Source organism: Cherax quadricarinatus, chromosome 47, assembly GCF_038502225.1.
Source record: "Cherax quadricarinatus isolate ZL_2023a chromosome 47, ASM3850222v1, whole genome shotgun sequence".
In the NCBI taxonomy this organism is placed as follows: Eukaryota; Metazoa; Arthropoda; class Malacostraca; order Decapoda; family Parastacidae; genus Cherax; species Cherax quadricarinatus.
Window position 1 is genome coordinate 13,821,116 of NC_091338.1, and position 22,909 is coordinate 13,844,024.

A 22,909-nucleotide genomic window follows, 5' to 3' on the forward strand; every position below is an offset into this window, starting at 1 on the left:
AGTTGGAGGTATTGGGAAGATGGTGGGAATATTTTGAACTGTTAAATGTGGTGGAGAGGGAGGCAGTAATTTCATGCATTGGCCAGGGAGGTATAATATCTTTTAGGAGTGAAGAAGAGCAGGATGTGAGTGTGGGGGAGGTGTGTTAGGCAATGGGTAGAATGAAAGGGGGTAAAGCAGCTGGAACTCATGGGATGAAAGAAATGTTAAAAGTAGGGGGAGGATTTAGTTTTGGAGTGGTTGGTACTTTTATTCAATAAATGTATGAAGGAAGGCAAGATACCTTGGGATTGGCAGAATGTGTGTATAGTTCCTTAATGTAAAAGGAAAGGGGGCAAAAGAAATTGTAAAAATTATAGGGGAATAAGTTTACTGAGTATACCAGGTAAAGTGTATGATAGGGTTATTATTGACAGAGGTAAGACAGAGAGCAGGATTGCAGATGAACAAAGAGGCTTTAGAATGGGTAGGGGATGTGTAGATCAAGTGCTTACATTGAAGCATATGAATGAACAATATTTAGGTAGGGAAGTTTTCATTGCATATGTGGTTTTAGAAAAGGCATATGATAGGGTGGTAGGTGTTGCAAGTGTATGGAATAAGTAGTAAGTTACTAAATGCTGTAAAGAGTTTTCATGAGGATAGTGAGGCTCAGGTTAAGGTGTATAGAAGAGAGGGAGATTATTTTCCAGTAAAAGTATGCTCTAGGCAGAGATGTGTAATGTCTCCATGGTTGTTTTAACATATTTATTATGAAAGTTAATTTCACAATAGCAAGATGGACACAATGACCCTTAGGCCACCACAACTTTAAACCCAACATTCCAACAGTATTCAGAGAGGATGGAGCAAAATATTGGAGGGTGTATAAATTTGTTGTGAAGTGAAGTTGGGGTAAGGGGTCATCCTAGGAAAAGTTGGAGGGAGGGAGTAAAGGAGGTTTTGTATATGAGGGAGTCTGGACATTCAACAGGCATTTGTGAGCATTAGATAGGAATGAGGGGAGGCAAATGGGTTTTTTGACTTGAGGTGCTTTTGGAGCGTGAGCAAGATAACATTTAAGAAGGGATTAAGGGGAAATCAGTTTGGGCCCAAATGAGAGAATTGTTGTGGGAGACCTAAATAATAAAGTGGAAGAGACTGCCCTAGATGATATAGTATCTTTATTTTTTCTCTTTCCTGGCTGGAGATTTGATCCGGTAAGTTTTAATTGCCAGAAGTAAATGATAATGTGACGTTTTAAGAAATTTGATAATAAAAGGTAATGCATATTTTAAGAAAACAAAAAAGATAATCATGAGATGAGGATGTAGTATTAGGGGTTTTCTAGACTATGTGAGCATAGCTGAAAGACTGTCTTCATGTTTTTAGATGGGCAACAGATTTATATGAACATTATTTAGTGGTAGGTGCAGTAAGGAAAAGAGGTAGATACAGTACAAGGGAAATGGCATTAGTGGGTAAGAGAAAGTTAAAATTAATGAATTTAAGGAGACAATAAGATACAAGCAAATTTTGGGAGAAAGGTGTGATAGTTTAGGTAATGTGGAGGAAGGCAGAGAGGTATGGTGTAGATTTAAGATGGCAATGCTAGAGTGCACAGCAGGAGTTTGTGGATATAGGGGGAACAAGGAGGTAAGAAAGGTGGTAAGGAAGAAAAATTTAGCATTTTATAATGCAGAAATGATATACAGAAAGTAAAGTATATGAAGGTTAAGTGAGCGATGGGGGAGTGCCAAAGGAGAGCCAATGAGAAAATGGGTGAGGTATTATTAGTTAATTTTGCTGAGAAGAAAAACTTTTGTTTCTTTTTTCTGAGTCGCCCTGCCTTGGTGTGAAATGGTCTATTGGTGTGTTAAAAAAAAAAATGGACTTGGCAATTAGACAAAAGAAAAAAAGGGGGCTCATGCCTGTTGAGACTTATGGCTGTTCTTATCCTATTAGTTATGGTTTCCCTCCCTCGAGGGAATATTGCCATGTTTGGCAGGGTTCATTTGGCTCTACCTTACACTTTGTTAGGCACATGACTAGGGCCTGTCTTGTTAGGTCATGCCTTTTATGGATAGAACAGGTATTGCCACTTTTTCTGTTGCCACCCTCCTGGGACTCTCTCTCTCTCTCCCTCTCGTGGAGTCCCACCTCTCCATATATATGCTTCATCCTATGTCCTGTGGGAACCCCCCATGTCCTTCCTCACTCAGTAGCCCAGCCAATAAACCTCAGTCTTTCTAGTCTCAACATTTCATCCTCCGATCTTACAGCCTCACTTTATCATCTCTGTGGCCTGTACCCACATGGGTGAGTGTCTATCCTCCACCAGTTTCCACCTGACCAGAGGCATGAGGGGTTCTGTGACTTGGCATCTCATGTTGTCTGCCTTTCATCCTGGAGGTCTGGCAGCTCACCTATCTTCAGTACTTGGCTTGCTTCTGCAGGCCCTGCCATCTTCCTCATAAAGGAGTGCCTTCTGCTCACTCTCCGAATGCTATTTTCCTGGCATCCCTTCATTCTAAGGCAATTACAAGTTCAATAACATGAGTTTTGCTTAACCTGATAGGCTGGCCTCATTTTAAGAAATATAGGGGGGAACCCCACATGTTCCAAGACTATTTGTGAGATATATTCATTGGGATACGTGGTTTGAATCGTTGCGCTCTCCTGGGCATTTGAGCCTGGCATGTCGGGTCATCTGTAGATAGCTGAACTCCCACCTGTGCCTGAGGAGCCTTAGCATTATGGCAAGGCATCCTGATATAAATATTTGGGGCACCTTACTTTGTGGATGGACAGGGAGATGCCTCTCATGGTCAGTCACCCCTGGGCTTTTATAGGTGGAGGTGCAGTTTGGGCTTTGTTTGTGATTATGCTTGTGTGCGTACCTGCTATTACTTATTTGAGTTCCATTGCACATTTGGAATACTTGGGTATTTTGGACTTGCAGAATGCCATTCCTTAGCTTATTGCATCTAGTGTTGATTTTGCCCAAGGCTGAGTATGGAATTCCTCTTACAGTTCTCAGCACGATATTGAATCTGATATAATTACCCTTCTTACTTCTTGAGCTCCTTTCTCTTGATTATTCCTGCATGGTTCCTACTTCCTTTAGACAGCTACATTCTCTTTCTTGCTGATGGTGGTATGATTCCAATTGAACCCCAGGGTCAAAAAAAAAAAAAAATCATTTTTTCTCACTAAAAGATGCATTTCTGCATTGGGGAGGGCTAGGTTTTCACCACCTATTACAGTTGCCCTAGCTGATAATATAGATGATGGGCTTATACCTCTATCTGATGTCTACATACAGCAACATTAGAGTAATGACCGGTAAACAGAAGCAACAGAGTATGTTTGGGTTATAAATGAGTGCTGAGACTGTACTGGGACTAGGAGAGGTTGATATTAGGTAGGAATACATGGAATATAGTTCCAACTGAGTCTCTCATGGTCCCAGGTGCAAAAAATAAAATGCATCTTTCAACACTCAAAACAGTTTTATTGTGCACTATAAGTCAGATAAAATCTTTACTATAACAAGTACTATATAGTACTTATGTTGGATGACATCCTTAAGAGATTAGCACATGAAACATAATTATCACAAAGAATCTGACTAGGTTTCTAAAAAGAGGGCAGTTCAATATTAATATTTATCATATGTGCCATAGTCTTATTGTTTTTATTGACTTGCAGAGAAGAAGAACAAGGTCAATAAGGAGAATACCACCCCACAGATCATTCCGACCAATGCAGTATCAGACAAGAGCAACGCCCGAACACTTCCACAAGCTCGAGCAGAGAACAATATGGATGAATCTGAAGTTCAGTCTTGGAGAAGACCCTCATCTCTTAGAAAAACAATCCAAGAAGACAAAAGTGGGTTTTAGTGCATGGTTATTAAGGTTATAATTTATGATACTTGATATGACTCAGCGCATATAATTTGGTCTATTTCTTATAATTTAGCTAGTTTCTTGGTTTCATCTTTCATCACTATCTCAATAACTATATAATATCCATTAAGAATTTAAAATCCATGGTTAATTAGGCATGCTAATGCATTATATTTAGCTTTACTGACTTAATGAATGGATTTCTTTTTGGTAGACTTTTACAAATTTGCTAATTTACATGAGATTAACTTTTTGGAGCAGCTTAAAAATATATAATAATTGGTAAGTTGCACGTAACATTTATGGACCTTCAAAAGAAAATACAGTTAACCCCTTAATTGTGTATGATGTATTAGTACTCAGGTAGGAACTGTATGATGTACTAGTATGCCTTCAAATAAACCACTTGCTAATATTTTTGATCTTAGCACAACTGTTTGGTTTCCTGGAACCTCTTCATGTCTTTCAAAAAATATAAGTTCAGATGGGTCCACATAGTGCATCATGGGTAACACTGCCTAAGTATCTGCTGTTCCACCACCAGTTCCTTACCAGTAAACTGTTTGTGGAACTGACAGAAAGATGCCTCATTCTTTCCAACTGCAGTGCAATTTCATGATACTAAATACTAACAGTGGAATTCAGCTAAAAAGTACACTATGTAGATTTACCTAGGATAACCCAGGATAGTCAAGCAGTGTGACTTCCATGTTGTCAGGAATATTACACCTTGAAACAATTTTAATATTGGTATTCATTGTACATACCATTAGAAGATCAAAGCAATAAAAAAATAGAATAAAACAAATATTCACACCAACTTATGTTGTATATGCCAAATGGAACAATATTGGGCTATGCATTTCTCATGTTTTAAGTACTAAAACACCTTGAAAAGCATACAATATCATAAGAAACTAGTGTACATAGTGTTAAAAATTGAAAACAATAAAAAAACGAAAAGTGGTCATAATTTGGCATCAAATTGTAAAGCTTCCTAACTTTATGAAATTGTTCTTATATTTAGTAATTTATACAGGAGAAGAGGTTACTACTCACTTGCTCCCAGCATTTCAGTTACAATACACAGGAGGATTCTTTTCCATTTCCCCATAAATAAGAAGGACTATTAAGAAAGATAGAAGAAAGCTCAGATGGGTGTGTATACATATACGTGTACAACACATGCATGTTTAATGTGACCTAAATATAAGTTGAAGTGACAAAATGTACTTGTTATCTTGCATATTTATGAGACAAAGGACACCAGCAATCCTACTATTATGTAAAACAGTTACAGATTACTGTTTCACACTCATTTGGCAGAATGGTAGTACCTCCCTTGGTGCTTGCTATTTACCATCCTACACAATGTTTACATTGAAGCATATAAGTAAACAATATTTAGATAAAGGTGTGAATGTGTTACATAGGAGTGAATGGAGACTAATAGTTTTTGGGACCTGATGAGCTGTTGGAGTGTGAGCAGAGTAATATTTTGTGAAGGGATTCAAGGAAACCGGTTAGCCAGACTTGAGTCCTGGAGGTGGGAAGTAGAATGCCTGCACTTTAAAGGAGGGATTTGGGATATTGGTTATTTGGAGTGACACCTAAACTGTTATATCTGGGAGCCCCTGCAAAGACAGTGATATTGTGTGATGATGGTGAAAATGTTTCTTTTTTGGGTCACACTGCCTTGGTGAGAGATGGCTGGTGTGTTGAAAAAAAAAATTAAACTTTATTGTTGGTTCTAAATTTTACTTTGCAAAACTTGTAAGATTTTTGAAGGTATTTGGAATGCCAGTTGACGAGATTTGAGTTTTAAGAGGTTTCAAAGTATTAACACTTTGAAAGCTGGTTGGGGATGTTGTGTTTATCTGAACTCTCTCAGGAATAATAGCTAGGGAGCAAGTTATCCTGTCTTCATTGGAAATATCAGGTATATGAAATAAAATTATTGTTGGTTATGTACTTGTTTGTAAGAAACTTTTATCCCTATTTCAGACCAAAAAGAGGAGGTATCTCGAACTATACCAACTCCAGCACGGATAAGCAATAAGGAAAATGATGACAGCACTATTGGGAAGAGAGTCATTCCAGCCGAGAAAGATGAGAGGTAGGTGCCATGTAATGGCTTACTTTTAAAGAATTAAAAATTAGTAAATCTATTTACATTGCATTTTGACAGTAACTACCATTGTGAATAATATTTTAGATGTAATGAACTAATGCCCTTTCTTTAGTAAACTAAAACTACAAAGACGGCTTGTTAGTGATGTGTTTGGTTATGCAAGGCATGAAAATGTGCTAACATTAAACTTACCCATATTGTTTTAGCCTGCTAACCTTTAAAAAAGTTTTAACATTTTAAACTTTTCCTTACAGTGGACGCTCTTATTATCTGACTTAAAGGGACTAGACTAGTGAGTGGCTGAGAGAAATTTTTGATTAAGGATTTTTTTTATTAACATGGCAAGAATAATAGATTACAGATTTGTTCATATTTAATGCAAAAAGAAAAGGAAAGAAACTCAAACCTTATTACCAAGTTCTAACAGTATAGAAAAAATCTACATTTCTTGATGAATATGTTCAAAAAATACTTAATCTACAGACAGGAAAAAATTAAAATAAATATTAAGAATAAAAATCACAGTACTCTAGCTTGAACAGTTTATTAATAACTAACATTCACTGATGAAACTTTAGACTTGACCTGACTTCTGCCTTGTCTCTTGACCTGTCTTCTGTATTTCATTCACTTTTCCTGTACCTGGACTTTATTCTTACTTACTCTGCTTTTCTCCTAATATGGGCTATTAGGCCTGCTGCAGTGTTCCTTTGAGAACCCCTTGTGTGGAGTTCCCTGCTTTTCCATCCACTTAAGATATAATTTACTACTTGCACTATTACTACTACTAGCACTATTACTATTACTAGCATCATTGCTACTAACACTATTACTACTACTACTAGCACTATTACTACTACTACTAGCACTATTACTACTACTACTAGCACTATTACTACTACTAGCACTATTATTACTACTAGCACTATTACTACTACTAGCACTATTACTATTAGCATTATTACTACTAGCACTGTTATTACAAATAGCATTATTGGTACTACTAGCACTATTATTACTACTACTAGCACTGTTATTACTACTACTAGCACTATCACTACTACTACTGCTAACACTACTACTTGCACTACTACTACTGCTAGCACTACTACTTGCACTACTACTACTACTAAAACTATTTGCTCTACTACTACTAAAACTACTTGCACTAATACTACTACTACTACTTGCACTAATACTACTACTACTAAAACTACTTGCACTAATACTACTACTACTACTTGCACTAATACTACTACTACTTCTTTCTTTCTTTCAACACACCGGCCGTATCCCACCGAGGTGGGGTGGCCCAAAAGGAAAAACAAAAGTTTCTCCTTTTACATTTAGTAATATATACAGGAGAAGAGGTTACTAGCCCCTTGCTCCCGGCATTTTAGTTGCCTCCTGCAACACGCATGGCTTACGGAGGAAGAATTCTGTTCCACTTCCCCATGGAGGTAAGGAAATAAACAACAAGAACAAGAACTAGTAAGAAAATATTAGAAAACCCAGAGGGGTGTGTATATATATGCTTGTACATGTATGTGTAGTGTGACCTAAGTGTAAGTAGAAGTAGCAAGACGTACCTGAAATCTTGCATGTTTATGAGACAGAAAAATGGACACCAGCAATCCTACCATCATGTAAAACAATTACAGGCTTTCGTTTTACACTCACTTGGCAGGACGGTAGTACCTCCCTGGGCGGTTGCTGTCTACCAACCTACTACCTACACTACTACTACTACTTGCACTAATACTACTACTACTACTACTTGCACTAATACTACTACTACTACTACTTGCAGTACCACTACTACCTGTACTATTACTACTACTGCTGCTACAATTTGCACTGTTACTACAAATTGCACTATTACTACTACTTGCACTATACTACTACAACTTGCACTATTACTACTACTGTTACTTGCACTGTTTTTGCTACTGTTACTTGCACTGTTACTACTACTGTTACTTGCTCTATTACTACTACTACTGTTACTTGCTCTATTACTACTACTGCTGTTACTTGCTCTATTACTACTTCTGTTACTTGCACTGTTACTACTACTGTTACTTGCTCTATTACTACTGCTACTGTTACTTGCTCTATTACTACTGCTACCGTTACCTGCTCTATTACTACTACTGTTACTTGCTCTATTACTACTACTGTTACTTGCTCTATTACTACTACTGTTACTTGCACTATTACTACTACTGTTACACTATTACTACTACTGTTACTTGCACTATTACTACTACTGTTACTTGCACTATTACTACTACTGTTACTTGCACTATTACTACTACTGTTACTAGCACTATTTCTACTACTGTTACTTACACTATTACTACTACTGTTACTTGCACTATTACTGCTACTGTTACTTGCACTATTACTACTACTGTTACTTGCACTATTACTACTACTGTTACTTGCACTATTACTACTACTGTTACTTGCACTATTACTACTACTGTTACACTATTACTACTACTGTTACTTGCACTATTACTACTACTGTTACTTGCACTATTACTACTACTGTTACTTGCACTATTGCTACTACTGTTACTTGCACTATTACTACTACTGTTACTTACACTATTACTACTACTGTTACTTACACTATTACTACTACTGTTACTTGCACTATTACTACTACTGTTACACTATTACTACTACTGTTACACTATTACTACTACTGTTACTTGCACTATTACTACTACTGTTACTTGCACTATTACTACTACTGTTACACTATTACTACTACTTGCACTATTACTACTACTGTTACTTGCACTATTACTACTACTGTTACACTATTACTACTACTGTTACTTGCACTATTACTACTACTGTTACACTATTACTACTACTGTTACTTGCACTATTACTACTACTGTTACTTGCACTATTACTACTACTGTTACACTATTACTACTACTGTTACACTATTACTACTACTGTTACTTGCACTATTACTACTACTGTTACTTGCACTATTACTACTACTGTTACTTGCACTATTACTACTACTGTTACTTGCACTATTACTACTACTGTTACTTGCACTATTACTACTACTGTTACTTGCACTATTACTACTACAGTTACTTGCACTATTACTACTACTGTTACTTGCACTATTACTACTACTGTTACACTATTACTACTACTGTTACTTGCACTATTACTACTACTGTTACTTGCACTATTACTACTACTGTTACACTGTTACTACTACTGTTACTTGCACTATTACTACTACTGTTACTTGCACTATTACTACTACTGTTACTTGCACTATTACTACTACTGTTACTTGCACTATTACTACTACTGTTACTTGCACTATTACTACTACTGTTACTTGCACTATTACTACTATTATTTGCACTATTACTGCTACTACGACTACTTGCACTATTATTATTACTTGCACCACCACTATTACTGCTACTACGACTACTTGCACTATTATTATTACTTGCACCACCACTATTACTGCTACTACTACTGCTATTTGCATTACTGCTACCACTACATGTACTACTACCAGCATTACTACTTGCACTTCCGTTACTTGTACTATTACCATTACTACTTGCATTACTAGCTACTACTATTACTACTACTACTACTACTACTACTACTACTACTACTACTGCTACTACTGCTACTACTACTACTACTACTACTACTACTGCTACTACTGCTACTACTGCTACTACTACTACTACTACTACTACTACTACTACTACTACTACTGTGACAATTTGTGCTGGTACTATTTGTACTTTTAGTTCAGCTACCTTTACTATTACTTGTGCTACTAGTACATATTCTACTACTACTACCTGACCTACTACTGTTAGTGCTTCCTCTGTCTGTACTTTTTCTTGAATTACTAATGGTGCTTGTACTATTACTTTTACTATTAATACTACTTGTACTATTAATACTCTTGCTTGTACTATTAATACTATTGCTTGTACTATTAATACTATTGTGCTATTACTACTACTACTACTACTACTTGTACTGTTATTACAATCACTGTTAAATCTACCACTACTGCTGCTTGACCTATCATTACTACTTGAACTACCACTACTTGTACTACCAGCACTACTATACTTACACTATTACTACTGTTTGTTCAGTATTACTATTACTGCTTGAAATAATATGTGTTACAGCTGTTATTACTGTTGCTACAACTACTGTTTCATTTACTTCACTCTCCCTCTTACCTACCTGTGCTCTGGTTTTCAAGTGTTTTTTCTTGCTCAGTTGTGATTTAGTGGTGGTCCAGGATTCATGAAAATGGCATCTAAAGTTTCCTCATCAAATGTGGGTTATTTGTGAATAAGTATGAACATGATTCAAAATACTAATAACACAGTTGTAAAAATTCACTGAAGGGGCATAATTCTAACCCCATGTCAAGCCAGTTCTGAAACTAGGAGGCTTACTAGTTTTAGGATTGTTGCCATTCATTCAAATCTTGCCCACTCAGTAAGAAATATGAACATTTTTCCAAAATACTCATGTTTTATAAGTTCACAGCAAATAAGAACTCACCACATCTACACAAAACATATATATACTAAAGATAAATACATTTGATCAAGTAACAACCCAGTCAAAAGTTTAAAATTGTGGTGGATAGTTTGTGTGAGAAGGTTGAATTAGGGCAGTGGATTACAACTGTTGTACTAATGCATATAGTGCAGCTGACAAATCCCTCCTTCACCAAGCATGATAATCCTGGCTCCTCATGCATAGCTCATGACAAATACAAGTTGTAATTAAGCTAACTTAAGACATTCAATGAGGTATGCTTGTATAAAAAATGTTTACTTAACTGATCTAGTAGTAGTGTTTCAAAACATTGTAGTTTATATACTGTAATAGACTGAAATTTATTTTCAAATAATTAAATAGTGATATTAAAACCTGTTGACCCTTCATGTACATTTTGCACATAGAATACAGCAAGGGTAGCCAGACTCAGTCAAATCTGAGATAGAGAAGTGCTATGCATATTTTTTCAAATAAAATGAAAAATTAGGAAAGAAATAGTGCGACCATAGCAACCAGAAACAGATGAGAAAGATTGCAATACACTAAGGAGAAGAGGTGCCAGAAAGTATACTATGAAGTTCTTTGTAAACAACGGAAAGAACTATAAAAGGCGGTATTAAGTACTGCAGCCACTTGAAATTTGAATAAAATTAAATGCTGACAGGAGAACACCCTGAGCTTAGCTCTGCTAATCTAGGTACAAATAAATAATGTAAATACAAATTGGAAATAATTAGGGATATCAAATTGTAGCATTACTTATCCAGTAATAAATACATAAAAATTAATTTCTGAAGGCAATAATGCATTTATAACTTTGCTGTAATAGCTCTAGTTATCTTTTTCCTTTGTAATTAAACTACAGGTCAGCCATCACTAATCCGGAATCATTGGGACCTGTAGTGTGCCAGATTAGTGAGTTTGCCGGATTATAGAGTGGTTAGGTTAGAATGCACTTAATTAACCTATCAACAGAGAGACTTTCTGCTATATCTTCCTCATTTTCATCACTGCTTTCTCTTCCACTGGCTTTCTGCTGTGGATTTACAACCATCTGCACAATTTGAGTCAGTATAATGATGAAATTTGAAATTTTGCTAGCCGAAATTAGTGCCGAATTACTGATGGAACCGGATAACTGGTTGCCAGATTAGTGATGGCTGACCTGCATTTCCATCTGTCAAGTGAGTGAATAATTGTTGGTCATGTCATGTCCAGCAAGTAGATGGTTTATTAGGAGTTGGATAAGAAATGCTTGGTAAAGAGATCGTCTGTTAAATTTGCACTTTTTGTACCTTTTAACACAACCCATAATGTTAAAATTTAGAAAGAAAATGTAGAATACATGCAAGATAAGTAAAAGCCATAAAACTGTTTTCATAGATAGTTTTTCTTTTCTTCTTTTCCTTACATATATAAGGTAAATAGTGTAATTGTGTGTTCATAACTAAAACTGCTAAATATGAATGATAATGCCTGCCATTTAATCTTTTTGTGTTTTCATCTGTTTTACTAGGTGCCCAATTTTGTTGCTTTGCTCATGTTTGAGGTTGAACTTTAGTAGCTATTTTATCAAATGGTCCTCTGTTTTTACAATTCTTTTTTTCTTTAGGCTATTCTGTCCTTCACTGTGACTGCTGTCTTCTAGGTATCTTATCCCTCTTTGTTACTACTGTATTTCGTATTTTATCCTTTCTGTGATGTCTGTGTTACCAGGTGTTTTATCTTTGCTGTGACTGTCTTGTCTTCCAGGTATTTTATCTTTCACTGTGACTGTCTTCTGTTTTCCAGGTATACCTTAATTTAGTACTCTGCCTGTCAATTTCTGCATTTCTAGCTTGTGCACTAGTCTTCTGAAGTTCAGTGGGGTACTATTGTATGTCAGAGACTTTCTTGCTGCATTGGAATATGCAGTTCTCTGCATTCCTTTCCTGCTTAAGGTAGATGGAGTTATGTATGACTTGCCATACATGAAGGTATGCTGATGTTCTGGAAGGAATTTTGTGTTTCTTGGTATTCCATTATTTTTTCTCTCCTTTGTATTCAGTTCTCAATACAGGATTACCAGCAATAAGTAGACCCCTCTTTTACAAAAAAGAAAAAAGATACAATTTATATCCACTTTGAGAGTAAAAAATGGAGCAAGAAGGTTAAAAAATCATGAATATTGTTTTGTTTTTGTTTGGTTAGAGGGTTATGAGTTGTAGGATAAGCAATGCTTTGTGATGTACAGTGGAAGCTCGGTTGTCGAACTTAATTCATTCCACATGTCGGTTCGACAACCAAAATCGCTGACAACCAAACCAATTTTTTCCATTAAGAATAATGTAAATAGAATTTATCTGTTCCAGACCAAAAATGACAAAAATACCTCGGTGGGAGACGGCCGACTTGTTGAAAAAAACAAAAAAAATTTATTAATAATAATGTACTAACTGCTACATAAAACAATGTATAAGATTATACAGCACACGGAAACTGTAAAAGTGAATACTACAGTGGACCCTCAGTTAATGATTTGAATCCGTTCTAGAGAGCTTGTCCTTAACTGATTTTATCATTATCCAATTTAATTTTTCCCATAAATAATGGAAATACAATTAATCTGTTCCAGACAACCAAAATTATTAATTTTTTTTTCACATGAAATATACATTTTCCTGCACAGAAAACAATGAGACATGAAGAATAAATGACACTTATCTTTATTGAAGATTTATTGATGAGCGATGAGATGGGAGGAGGGGAGATGATGGAGGTGTATTATTGTTTGGAAGGGGAATCCACTTCCATAATGACTTTAGGTAGCAAGTCCTTTTCTGGGATTACTTCCCTTCTTTGTTTTTTAATGCCACTGGGAACAACTTGACAGTCACTGGACCTCTGTCACACCAAAAATCTGTCCATAGAGCTCTTTCTCTGGTGTTCCTTTAAGATTTCCCTAAAATGGGACACAACATTGTCATTGTAAAAGTCACCAACATAGGTTGCAACAGCTGTGTGAGGGTAATGTTAACCATAAAGGCTTGCACCTTTGTCCACATTGTACAAATGTCCTTAATCGTTGAAGAAGGCAACTTCCTCCCTCTTTCTCTCCCCTCCTCTGAAGCAATTTCCTCAGCTGTGGTCTGTTGCTGTTGCAGATGCTCTTGCAGCTCATCAGTGGTTAGCTCTTCATCGTCGTCCTCCACCAACTCTTCCACATTCTCGCCACTAACCTCCAACCCTATGGACTTCCCCAATGACACAATAAATTCCACAACTGATATAGGCTCCTCAGGGTTACCCCCAAACCCTTCAAAATCCCTCTCTTGTACACATTGTGGCCACAATTTTCTACAAGCAGAGTTCAGAGTCCTGGAAGTCACTCCCTCCCAAGCCAAGCCTCCCTCCCAAGCCTATAAGGTTTATGCAACTGAGGATACTAAAGTGATCTTTCCAAAACTCTCTTAGGGTCAATTCAGTGTCTGAGGTCACTTCAAAGCACTTTTGAAACACTGCATTGGGGTACAGTTTTTTGAAATTTGAAATGACCTGCTGGTGCATGGGCTGGAGGAGAGGAGTGGTGTTAGGAGGCAAAAACCTGACTTTTATGAAACTCAACACCCCCACAATTTGCTCTTGCAAGTCTGGAGGATGAGCAGGAGCATTGTCTAATACCAGGAGGCACTTGACGTCCAATTTATTTTCCAGGAGATATTTTTTCACAGTGGGGTCAAACACGTGATAGAACCAATCATAGAAAATGTCCCTAGTGACCCATGCCTTACTGTTTGCCTTCATATCACACACACATTAGCCTTAACGACACTGTTTTTCTTGAACACACTGAGAGTTTCAGAGTGATACACGAGTAAAGGCTTCACTTAGCAATCTCCACTAGCATTACTACAAAACATAAGAGTTAGCCTGCCTTTCATAGGCTTGTGTCCTGGGAGTGCCTTTTCCTCCTGAGTAATGTAGGTCCTGTTTGGCATTTTCTTCCAAAACAGGCCTGTTTCGTCACAATTGAACACTTGCTGGGGTTTTAATTTTTCAGCCTCTATATACCCCTTAGTCCTGCACATATTTTTCAGCCACTTCTTGGTCGCAACTGGCAGCCTCTCCATGCCTTATCACACTGTGTATGCTGCTACGATTCTTAAATCTCTCAAACCAACCTTTGCTGGCCTTAAATTCACTGACATCAGCACTAATTCCAGGCATTTTCTTAATGAGATCATCATCCAACTGCCTTGCCTTTTCACATATGATTGACTGTGAAACACTGTCTCCTGATAATTGTTTGTCGTTAATCCACACCAATAACAATCTCTCCACATCTTCAAGTATTTGTGATGTCTGTTTTGTAAGCACATTTGCACCTTTCGTAACAACAGCTTCCTTGATTGCATTTCTGTTGGCCAAGATAGTAGCAATGGTTGCTTGGGGTTTGTTATACAACTGGGCCAGCTCGAAGGCACACACTCCACTTTCGTACTTTGCGATTATCTCTTCGTTCACTTCGATAGTATTTCTCATACTTTTTACCACAGGGTTGGCACTAGAAGCTTTCTTTGGGCCCATGGTGGCTTATTTAGCAGTTTCAAGCACTAAAAACAATGGAATAATACAAAATGTATCGCATGTACTCATGGAACCATCCGCCCTGGATTGTAAACAATGGCACACTGGCTGTACATAGTGGCCGGGCGGCTGCGGGCAGCCCAGGACGCGTGGACATGTTCGGGACGAACGTCCTTAACTGAGTTTTTCATCGTTAGCCGAGCTAATATTTTTATGCAAAAACGCACCGGTATCTGATTTTATCGCTATCCAATGGCATTGTTATCTGAGAGTCTACTGTAAATTAAAATTTAACTGAAATACTGTACAGTAAATGAAAATTTAATTGCCTCTTACCTGTCGGAGGAGAGCTAATGACAAAATTCTAGCAGTTTCAAATCTTGCAGGAGAGAGCTGGTAGGCCTACATATGAAAGAATGGGTCTTTATGGTCAGTATGTGCAGTATAAAAAAAAGTTGTGCAGCAGCACGCAGTGCATAATAAGAAAAAAACTGCAGTCGTGTTTTTGGTTTAAAACGGCAACTTTGTGGTGTATTTTTGTATGGTATTTATGGATCTATTCTTGTTTTCTTGGTCTCATTTGATAGAATGGAAGAAATATAGATGATTTTCAATGGTTTCAAGACTAAAAGTAGCTTGAAATTGAGCTCAGATTAGTGGAAATGTTCGACTTGCTGATGTTCAAGAGTAAACAAATCACGTCATATGTCCAATGCGCATCAACTGGTGGGTCTAATATTCATTCACGAATTCACTGATATTATTTATTCAATTATTACAATTGTGCAGTAGTCTGAATAACAGTAAATCTTCTATTTTTTGTGTGAATAAAAATTCAAAATGAAAAGCAAGCATAAAATAAGAGGGGCCTGGAGACATGACTAATGAACAGATAAAATGCTATTGCCAGGAATATCTGCATTGTTTATGCTGGCCCCTAATTTGAACTTTGCCTTTCTAGAAATATGTGAGAAATTGGCCAAATTAGTAATTTCAGATCACTTTATTGGGTAGTTAAAATAAGTAAATGGCAGTTTCTTGTACTCTGTTGATAGAATAAAAGGAGTTCTAAAAAAAATAGCTGAGTTTGGTTGACGGGAACAATGGAATTGGCTTAGAATAAGGCTCAAAGTGGGTGAAATCACCGATGCATAAATATCGCCAAGATTGTTAACTTCATGATAGCATAATTCCGTAAGTTTTCCATCAGATTTCGTACTTTTGGTTTCATTACGTTCACAAAATGTGCAGTAAGACTTGAGATATGTTTACAGCACTCATGTTAGTCGCTATACTGATTGAGACCCATGCTGTGGACTCTGGTGATCATGTGATCCGAGCGTTGTTGGTCGACAACCAAGACCACATTCAAAAACCGATTTGTTCGACATGTAGTCCGTTCGACAACTGAGGTTCCACTGACTTAGGACTTCCTGAGGTGTAGGTTGTTATTTATCCAGTGATGATTGTGTTACATTATATCAGTCCTTCTTAACCTTTTTTGACAGCTATCCAAAATCCTGTTAGAGAATCTATATGGTGACCCATATGGTCATGACCTTGATGTTCAACATAAGTGAAAAAATGAATGATCTTCATCCTTAACCCATTAACTGTCCAAACATAGATCTATGTTCTCACTGCCGGCACTCCAAATATTTTGAGAAAAAATTTTTTTTTTAGGGCAATTTTCTGTGTGCAAAAAAGACTAAAAAAAAAAAATAGGGGTCAGTACTTACTGAGATACAAGGTCGTGAAGTTGGCGCTGGATGCTCACCTGACGGCAGCATGGAGTCATGTCGCTTTTAGAAATGTTGCCGATATACCTTTTTTCTCTTATTTTTTTTTTTTAATTTATATAATTTTTATGTTCTGATGATTTTAATTTGTAGTAGTTTTTGTGATTTCATAGCCAGTGTTTGCTCTGACACTAATATTAGGTACTGAAATAATATTCAAATAGTCACAAACACACTGACAGGTTAACATTTTCACCTGCCTTGGTCACATACTATTGTCTAGAAATATATACAGAGTATAGATCCCAGCAATGTTTTAGACATACTGGAATATATATGAAACTCCTTGAAACATGGTGTAAGATGAGTGATACTCCATTGCTGACAGTGCAGCAGTGGAGCGACATTTGATGATTGTACACTGCCTTGGCTTTGTGGTTTCAGTGTTAACATAAATATGTCTGTCTGTCTCCCTTTCTGTCTGAGGGAGAGAGCTGCTCATGAACCAATAGGTATTACACATGATGCAGAGCCGTCTCGTCTGATTCCTGAACGAGTAATGCGTATTACTTGCCAGTCATGCGTATTAGGCCTTATATCTACAAGCACAGTATAGCACTTTGTCTGCATATTTTTGGGTTATCCTAGGTAATTTATACCATGTATAATTGTATTTGTGTACCTGTGAGACAGAGATAGACAGACAGATAGATATAGACAGAGATAGAGACAGCCAAAGTCAATCAGCCACCCAGCCAGTCAGCCAGCTGGCTGGCCGGCTAAACACGTACTACACGTTTCAGAATTTTCTCTTTACTTAGGGCATAGGTTATAGGACATTCTGGCAGGATGACACTACCAGTGGTATCAAAATTGAAGGATATTGCACAAATGTTGTACACGGATTATCATTGAGGTTTTTTATTTTTCCTCGACCACTTATGGCCACATACATCTCAAAGTTACTAAATTTAGGGTCAACATCATCGTAAAAGGGGAGTGTTCATATGACGTGGCATCAGTGAATCCCTGATGTTTGCCACGCTGTTTGCTCTAGCTGGTGCTCAATTGAACTGGTGCTCCCACAAGGTACTAAGTGGTCCCAGATTTTTTTAACCCTTTGAGGGTTTTCGTCGTACTAGTACGTCTTACGCGTAGGGGTTTTTGACGTACTAGTACTCATAAATTCTAGCGGCCTCAAATCTAGTGGGAGAAAGCTGGTAGGCCTTCATATGAAAGAATGGGTCTATGTGGTCAGTGTGCACAGTCTAAAAAAAATCCTGCAGCACACAGTGCATAATGAGAAAAAAAAAACTTTGACCATTTTTTTTTAATAAATCAGCGACTTTGCAGTGTATTTTCGTATGGTATTTATTGTTGTATTCTAGTTTTCTTGGTCTCATTTTATAGAATGGAAGACATACTACAGAAATTGAGATGATTTTGACTGGTTTTACAAAGAAAGGTGCCTTGAAATTGAGCTCAAAGTAGCAGAAATGTTCGATTTTTACCAAACTTCAAAAGTAAACAAATCGTGCCAATCGTGCAATACACGTCAACTGGTGAGTCTAATATTCTTTCACAAGTGCATCAATAATATTTATACCATTTTTTACACTAATGCAGTAGTCTGCATAACAGTAAATCTTATATTTTTTGTGAAAATAAAAATTCAAAGTGGAAAGCAAAAGAATATAAGAGGGGCCTTGAGACATGACTAATGACTAGAGGAAATGTCATTTTAGTGCCAGGAATGTCTTTCTTGTTTATTCTGGACCCTATTTGGAAATTGGCATCTTTTGAAATTTGTGTGAAATTGGCAAAATTGCTAAATTCTGACCACTGTACTGGATAGTAGAATTTCATAAATGAGTGGTTTCTTGCACCCATTCGATAGAAAAAATGGAGTTCTATCGAAATATTCATGTTTTTTGTCGACTAGTACAGTGAAATTGGCCGAAAATGGGGCTCAAAGTGGGCAAAATCGCCAATGCGTAAACATCGCCGAGACCGCTAACTTTGCGAGAGCATAATTCCGTAAGTTTTCTATCAAATTTCAAACTTTTGGTGTCTTTATGATCGGGAAAAGATTCTCTATCTTTTCATAAGAGAAAATAATTTTTTTTTTTTTTTAAATTTGGCCGACCCTGAGAACGAGTTTCGGAGAGGGCCTGTCGACCCTCAAAGGGTTAATACTGCACACACACTGTGTTAAGACCCATTCTATTCTGACCAGGCATCACAGGCCAATCATGCCGGATTTGGAGATAGGGAAAATAAAATGTTCTATGTTTGGAGCACTAGCGGTAAGAATGTAGATCTATATTTGGACATTTAACCCTTAAACTGTCCAAATGTAGATTTACTTTTGTACCACTAGCTCTCCAAATGTACATCTATGTTTTATTTTTCCTTCCTCCAAATTTGGCACAATTGGCCTGAGATGCCTGGTCAATATAGAATGGGTCTTAACACTCGGTGTGCACAACATTAAAAAGTCTGGGACCACTTAGTACCTTGTGGGAGCACCAGTTCAATTGAGTGCCAGCTAGAGCAAATAGCATGGCGAACACCAGGGATTCACTGACGTCATGTCGTGTTAACACTCCCCTTTTAAGAGGAAAGTGATGTTGACCAAGAGTTTAATGGCTTTGAGTTGGATGTGGCCACACATGGTTGAGGAAAAATAAAAAACCTCAATAATAACCCATGTGCAATATTTGTGCTACATCCTTTCATTTCTGATACCACTGGTAGTGTCATCCTGCCAGAATGTCCTATAAACTATGCCCTAAGTAGAGAAACAATTCTGGAACATGTATAATACATATTTGGCTGGCTGTCTGGCTGGCTGTCTGTGTCTGTCTGGCTGTCTGTCTGTCTGTCTGTCTGTCTGTCTGGCTGTCTGTCTGGCTGTCTGTCTGTCAATTTGGGCCTTCATATGAGGGAATAGGTCTGTGTGGTAAGTGTGCACTATATAAATAAAAAAAAATCCTGCAGCATGCAGTGCATAATGAGAAAAACTGTGACCTTGTTTTGGTGTGAAATAGCAACTTTGCCGCTTATTTTCATATGGTTTTATGGTTGTATTCGTGTTTTTTTTTTTTTTTTTTTTTTTTTATAGAATGGAAGATATATTACAGAAATAGATATGATTTTGATTGGTTTCACAATGGGAAGTACCTTAAAATTGAGCACAAAGGAGCAGAAATGTTCGATTTTTCCCGATGTTCAAGAGTAAACAAATGACATTGCCGCGCGATTTGTGTCTAGTTACCGGTCTAATATGCAGCCACAAATGGGGTGACATTATACATTTATTACAATAATGCTGTGGTCTGCATAAGTAAATTTTTTATTTTTTGTGTTAATAAAAATTCAAAATGGAAGGCAAGTGTAATATAAGAGGGACCTGGTGATGTGACTAATGAACAGAGAAAATGTTATTTTAGTGCCAGGAATGTCTGCATTGTTTATTCCAAACCCTGTTTTGAAATTGGCATCTCTTGAATTTTGTGTGAAATTGGTCAAATTACCGATTTCTGACCACTTTATTGCGTAGTTGAAATAGGTAAATGGGCAATTTTTTGTACTCAGTCGACAATAAAAGGAATACTAGCGAAATTGCTACGAGTTTGGTAGTCTGGAACACTGGAATGGGCCAAAAATACAGCTTAAAGTGGGTGAAATTGCTGATGTGTAAATATCACCGTTGGGTTTAGTATACAGTATTCTAATCTAACCACTCTGTAATCTGGCAAAATCACTAATCTGGCACCCTACAGGCCCCAGTGATGCCAGATTAGTGGTGGTCAACCTGTACTTTATTAATGTGACATATAAACAGAAATAATGAATATACCTCTTCAATGGGTACATAGGGGTAATGTCAGAGACATGTCAGTAATTCTCAAAGATCCTGATAGTGCATGGTTTTCACGAGCTCCTCAAGTTGGGGTGATTTAGGTAGCAGACTGTATCTTATGTCATGCTCTGGTTGTAGATGATTTCTGTAATTTGTCTTTGTGACCATGAGTACTGAAAGTCCTGCTTCACACAGGAAAATTGTATCAGAGGAGAGGAGCACCTCCAGGGATTCATCTCCAAGAATCTGCTTTTCTTTGTAAACGTTGATCCAGAATGAACTCTTATCTTTTTTTTTTTTTTTTTTCTCCTTCAAATTGCAACGAAATGTTTTGTGATTCTGAATCTCGATGAGTTGTGCCTGTTGTTTGCTGAAGTTCTTTGGGTTCAGTGTTGAAAGTGTTTCTTACTTTGTATTTCATCACATTCTTAGGAATAGAGTGATCAAACTCTGTGATCAGCTTGGAAATATATTCCATGATGATGCTTTGGATCTGGATGAGTGAAAATGTTTTGTACTCCAGAAAGGTACTCAGGGATGGAAATGATGCAGTCTTTCTAGCCACAGTTTTACTCTTCCACAGCTTCAATTTCTCCTAGAATGCTGTTAGTTTTTCTGAAAGCCCAACCAGCATATGATTACAGCCTTGCATTGCAATGCTCATGCCATTAGTCTCAGCAAGATAAGGCACTAGCATCATCCATTTTGAATCAGAGATTTTTGAGATCAGTGGAAGATCCTTTTCAGCCTTTCATAAGGAAAGAGGTGCTGCAGCAATTGTTGCAGCACCTTTCCTTATGAAAGTCACCCAACCATAGTATTGATGCAACAAATTCACATGTTCTGAACCACAATCAGAACACATCTGAGTGAAGATCCTGGAGTTTAGAGCCCTACCTTTAATAAAATTGATGACCTGAATGACCTCTTGCATCACGTTCTGCCAGATAGGCAGTGTGGCTTGCGCTTAATTGCTACACTCTTAATGCTACACTTTGTCACTGAACTGCTTTAAACTCCACATTTTGTGCCTGTGCTGGTGTGCCGGAATACATTAAAATCACTAAGAGTGTGTTATTAGTCTTGAAGATGCCATATTAATATTTTGTATAATAAACACGCTACGTTGGCTTGATGGAGTGAACAAAAACCATTCGTGTCCAGACTGGTGACAGCAACAACAACAACTGGTTTGTTTATAAAACTCGGCGAACCTTCTACACTCTCATGTACTCATCTTGTTTACTTGTCTCTCACTCTACATTAAGACTACAAATATTTTAAGGTAAGTAACGAGTGTATTGTATATGCATTTTATCGCTCTAGGACACTTTAAGTGCCTAGTATATAATGTAATGTTCAGTCGAGGAGAAACAAATCCAGACTAACTCACGACGGCTGTGTGGGGAGGCACACAGGCGCAGGCAGGTGGACAGGTCTGGTATGTGGGACATAACACAGGGCACAGGACGAATCTCAGGATAAAATTTAGCCAAAAAAATGGTTCTAACTTGAAGCGTATGATACTCAGGGCGTACGAAACTTGGGGTTCCACTGTACCTTGTTCACTAACTTAAATCATTTCTAACAACTAAACTTAGATGCCATCGTAAACGAGAGAGACACTGAGAATGTAAACAGATGAACGCGTATTAATACATGTACGCTTAAAATTCATACAGATTCATTCCCACATACATTTGTGAAACTTTTACCACAATGCAAACACCTTACATTGTGCACAAGTTGTCTTCATGTTGGTGCAGTAGAATAAATAAATAGCAGCACTCCCAAATCTCATGCAACACACCATTTTTAGAGGGATTGATGATAAGAGTGAAGGCATACCAAAGGAATAATTTTCTACATTTACCCCCAAGTGATGTCTACTCATTTTCTCTGGTGTTGGACTAGAGGAAACTTAATTCTTGCTGTTACTTATAACAAGCAGCCTGGCTACCACATCTCATACTTATGTTAATTTTTTTCTACTGTGGGTAAATTGTATAAATTACTAAACATAAGAAGGAAAAACTTCGAGTTGGGATTCTTGAATGTGTGTGGATGTAGTTCGTGTGTGTGTGTGTGTGTGTGTGTCATTGTTATGAATGAAAAGAAG

The 22,909-nt window shown here is 37.2% G+C and overlaps 1 protein-coding gene across 11 annotated transcripts in view; it reads left to right on the forward strand.

Moving 5' to 3' along the window:
• Mbs (Myosin binding subunit) overlaps positions 1 to 22,909 on the forward strand; it is a 582,822-nt gene that overhangs the window by 270,631 nt on the left and 289,282 nt on the right. For all 11 annotated transcript variants that reach the window (XM_070094697.1, XM_070094699.1, XM_070094698.1 and 8 more), the window contains 2 exons: positions 3,691 to 3,873; positions 5,895 to 6,006. In XM_070094697.1, coding sequence (XP_069950798.1) covers positions 3,691 to 3,873; positions 5,895 to 6,006 — 295 coding nt within the window. The remainder of the gene's footprint in view (positions 1 to 3,690; positions 3,874 to 5,894; positions 6,007 to 22,909) is intronic.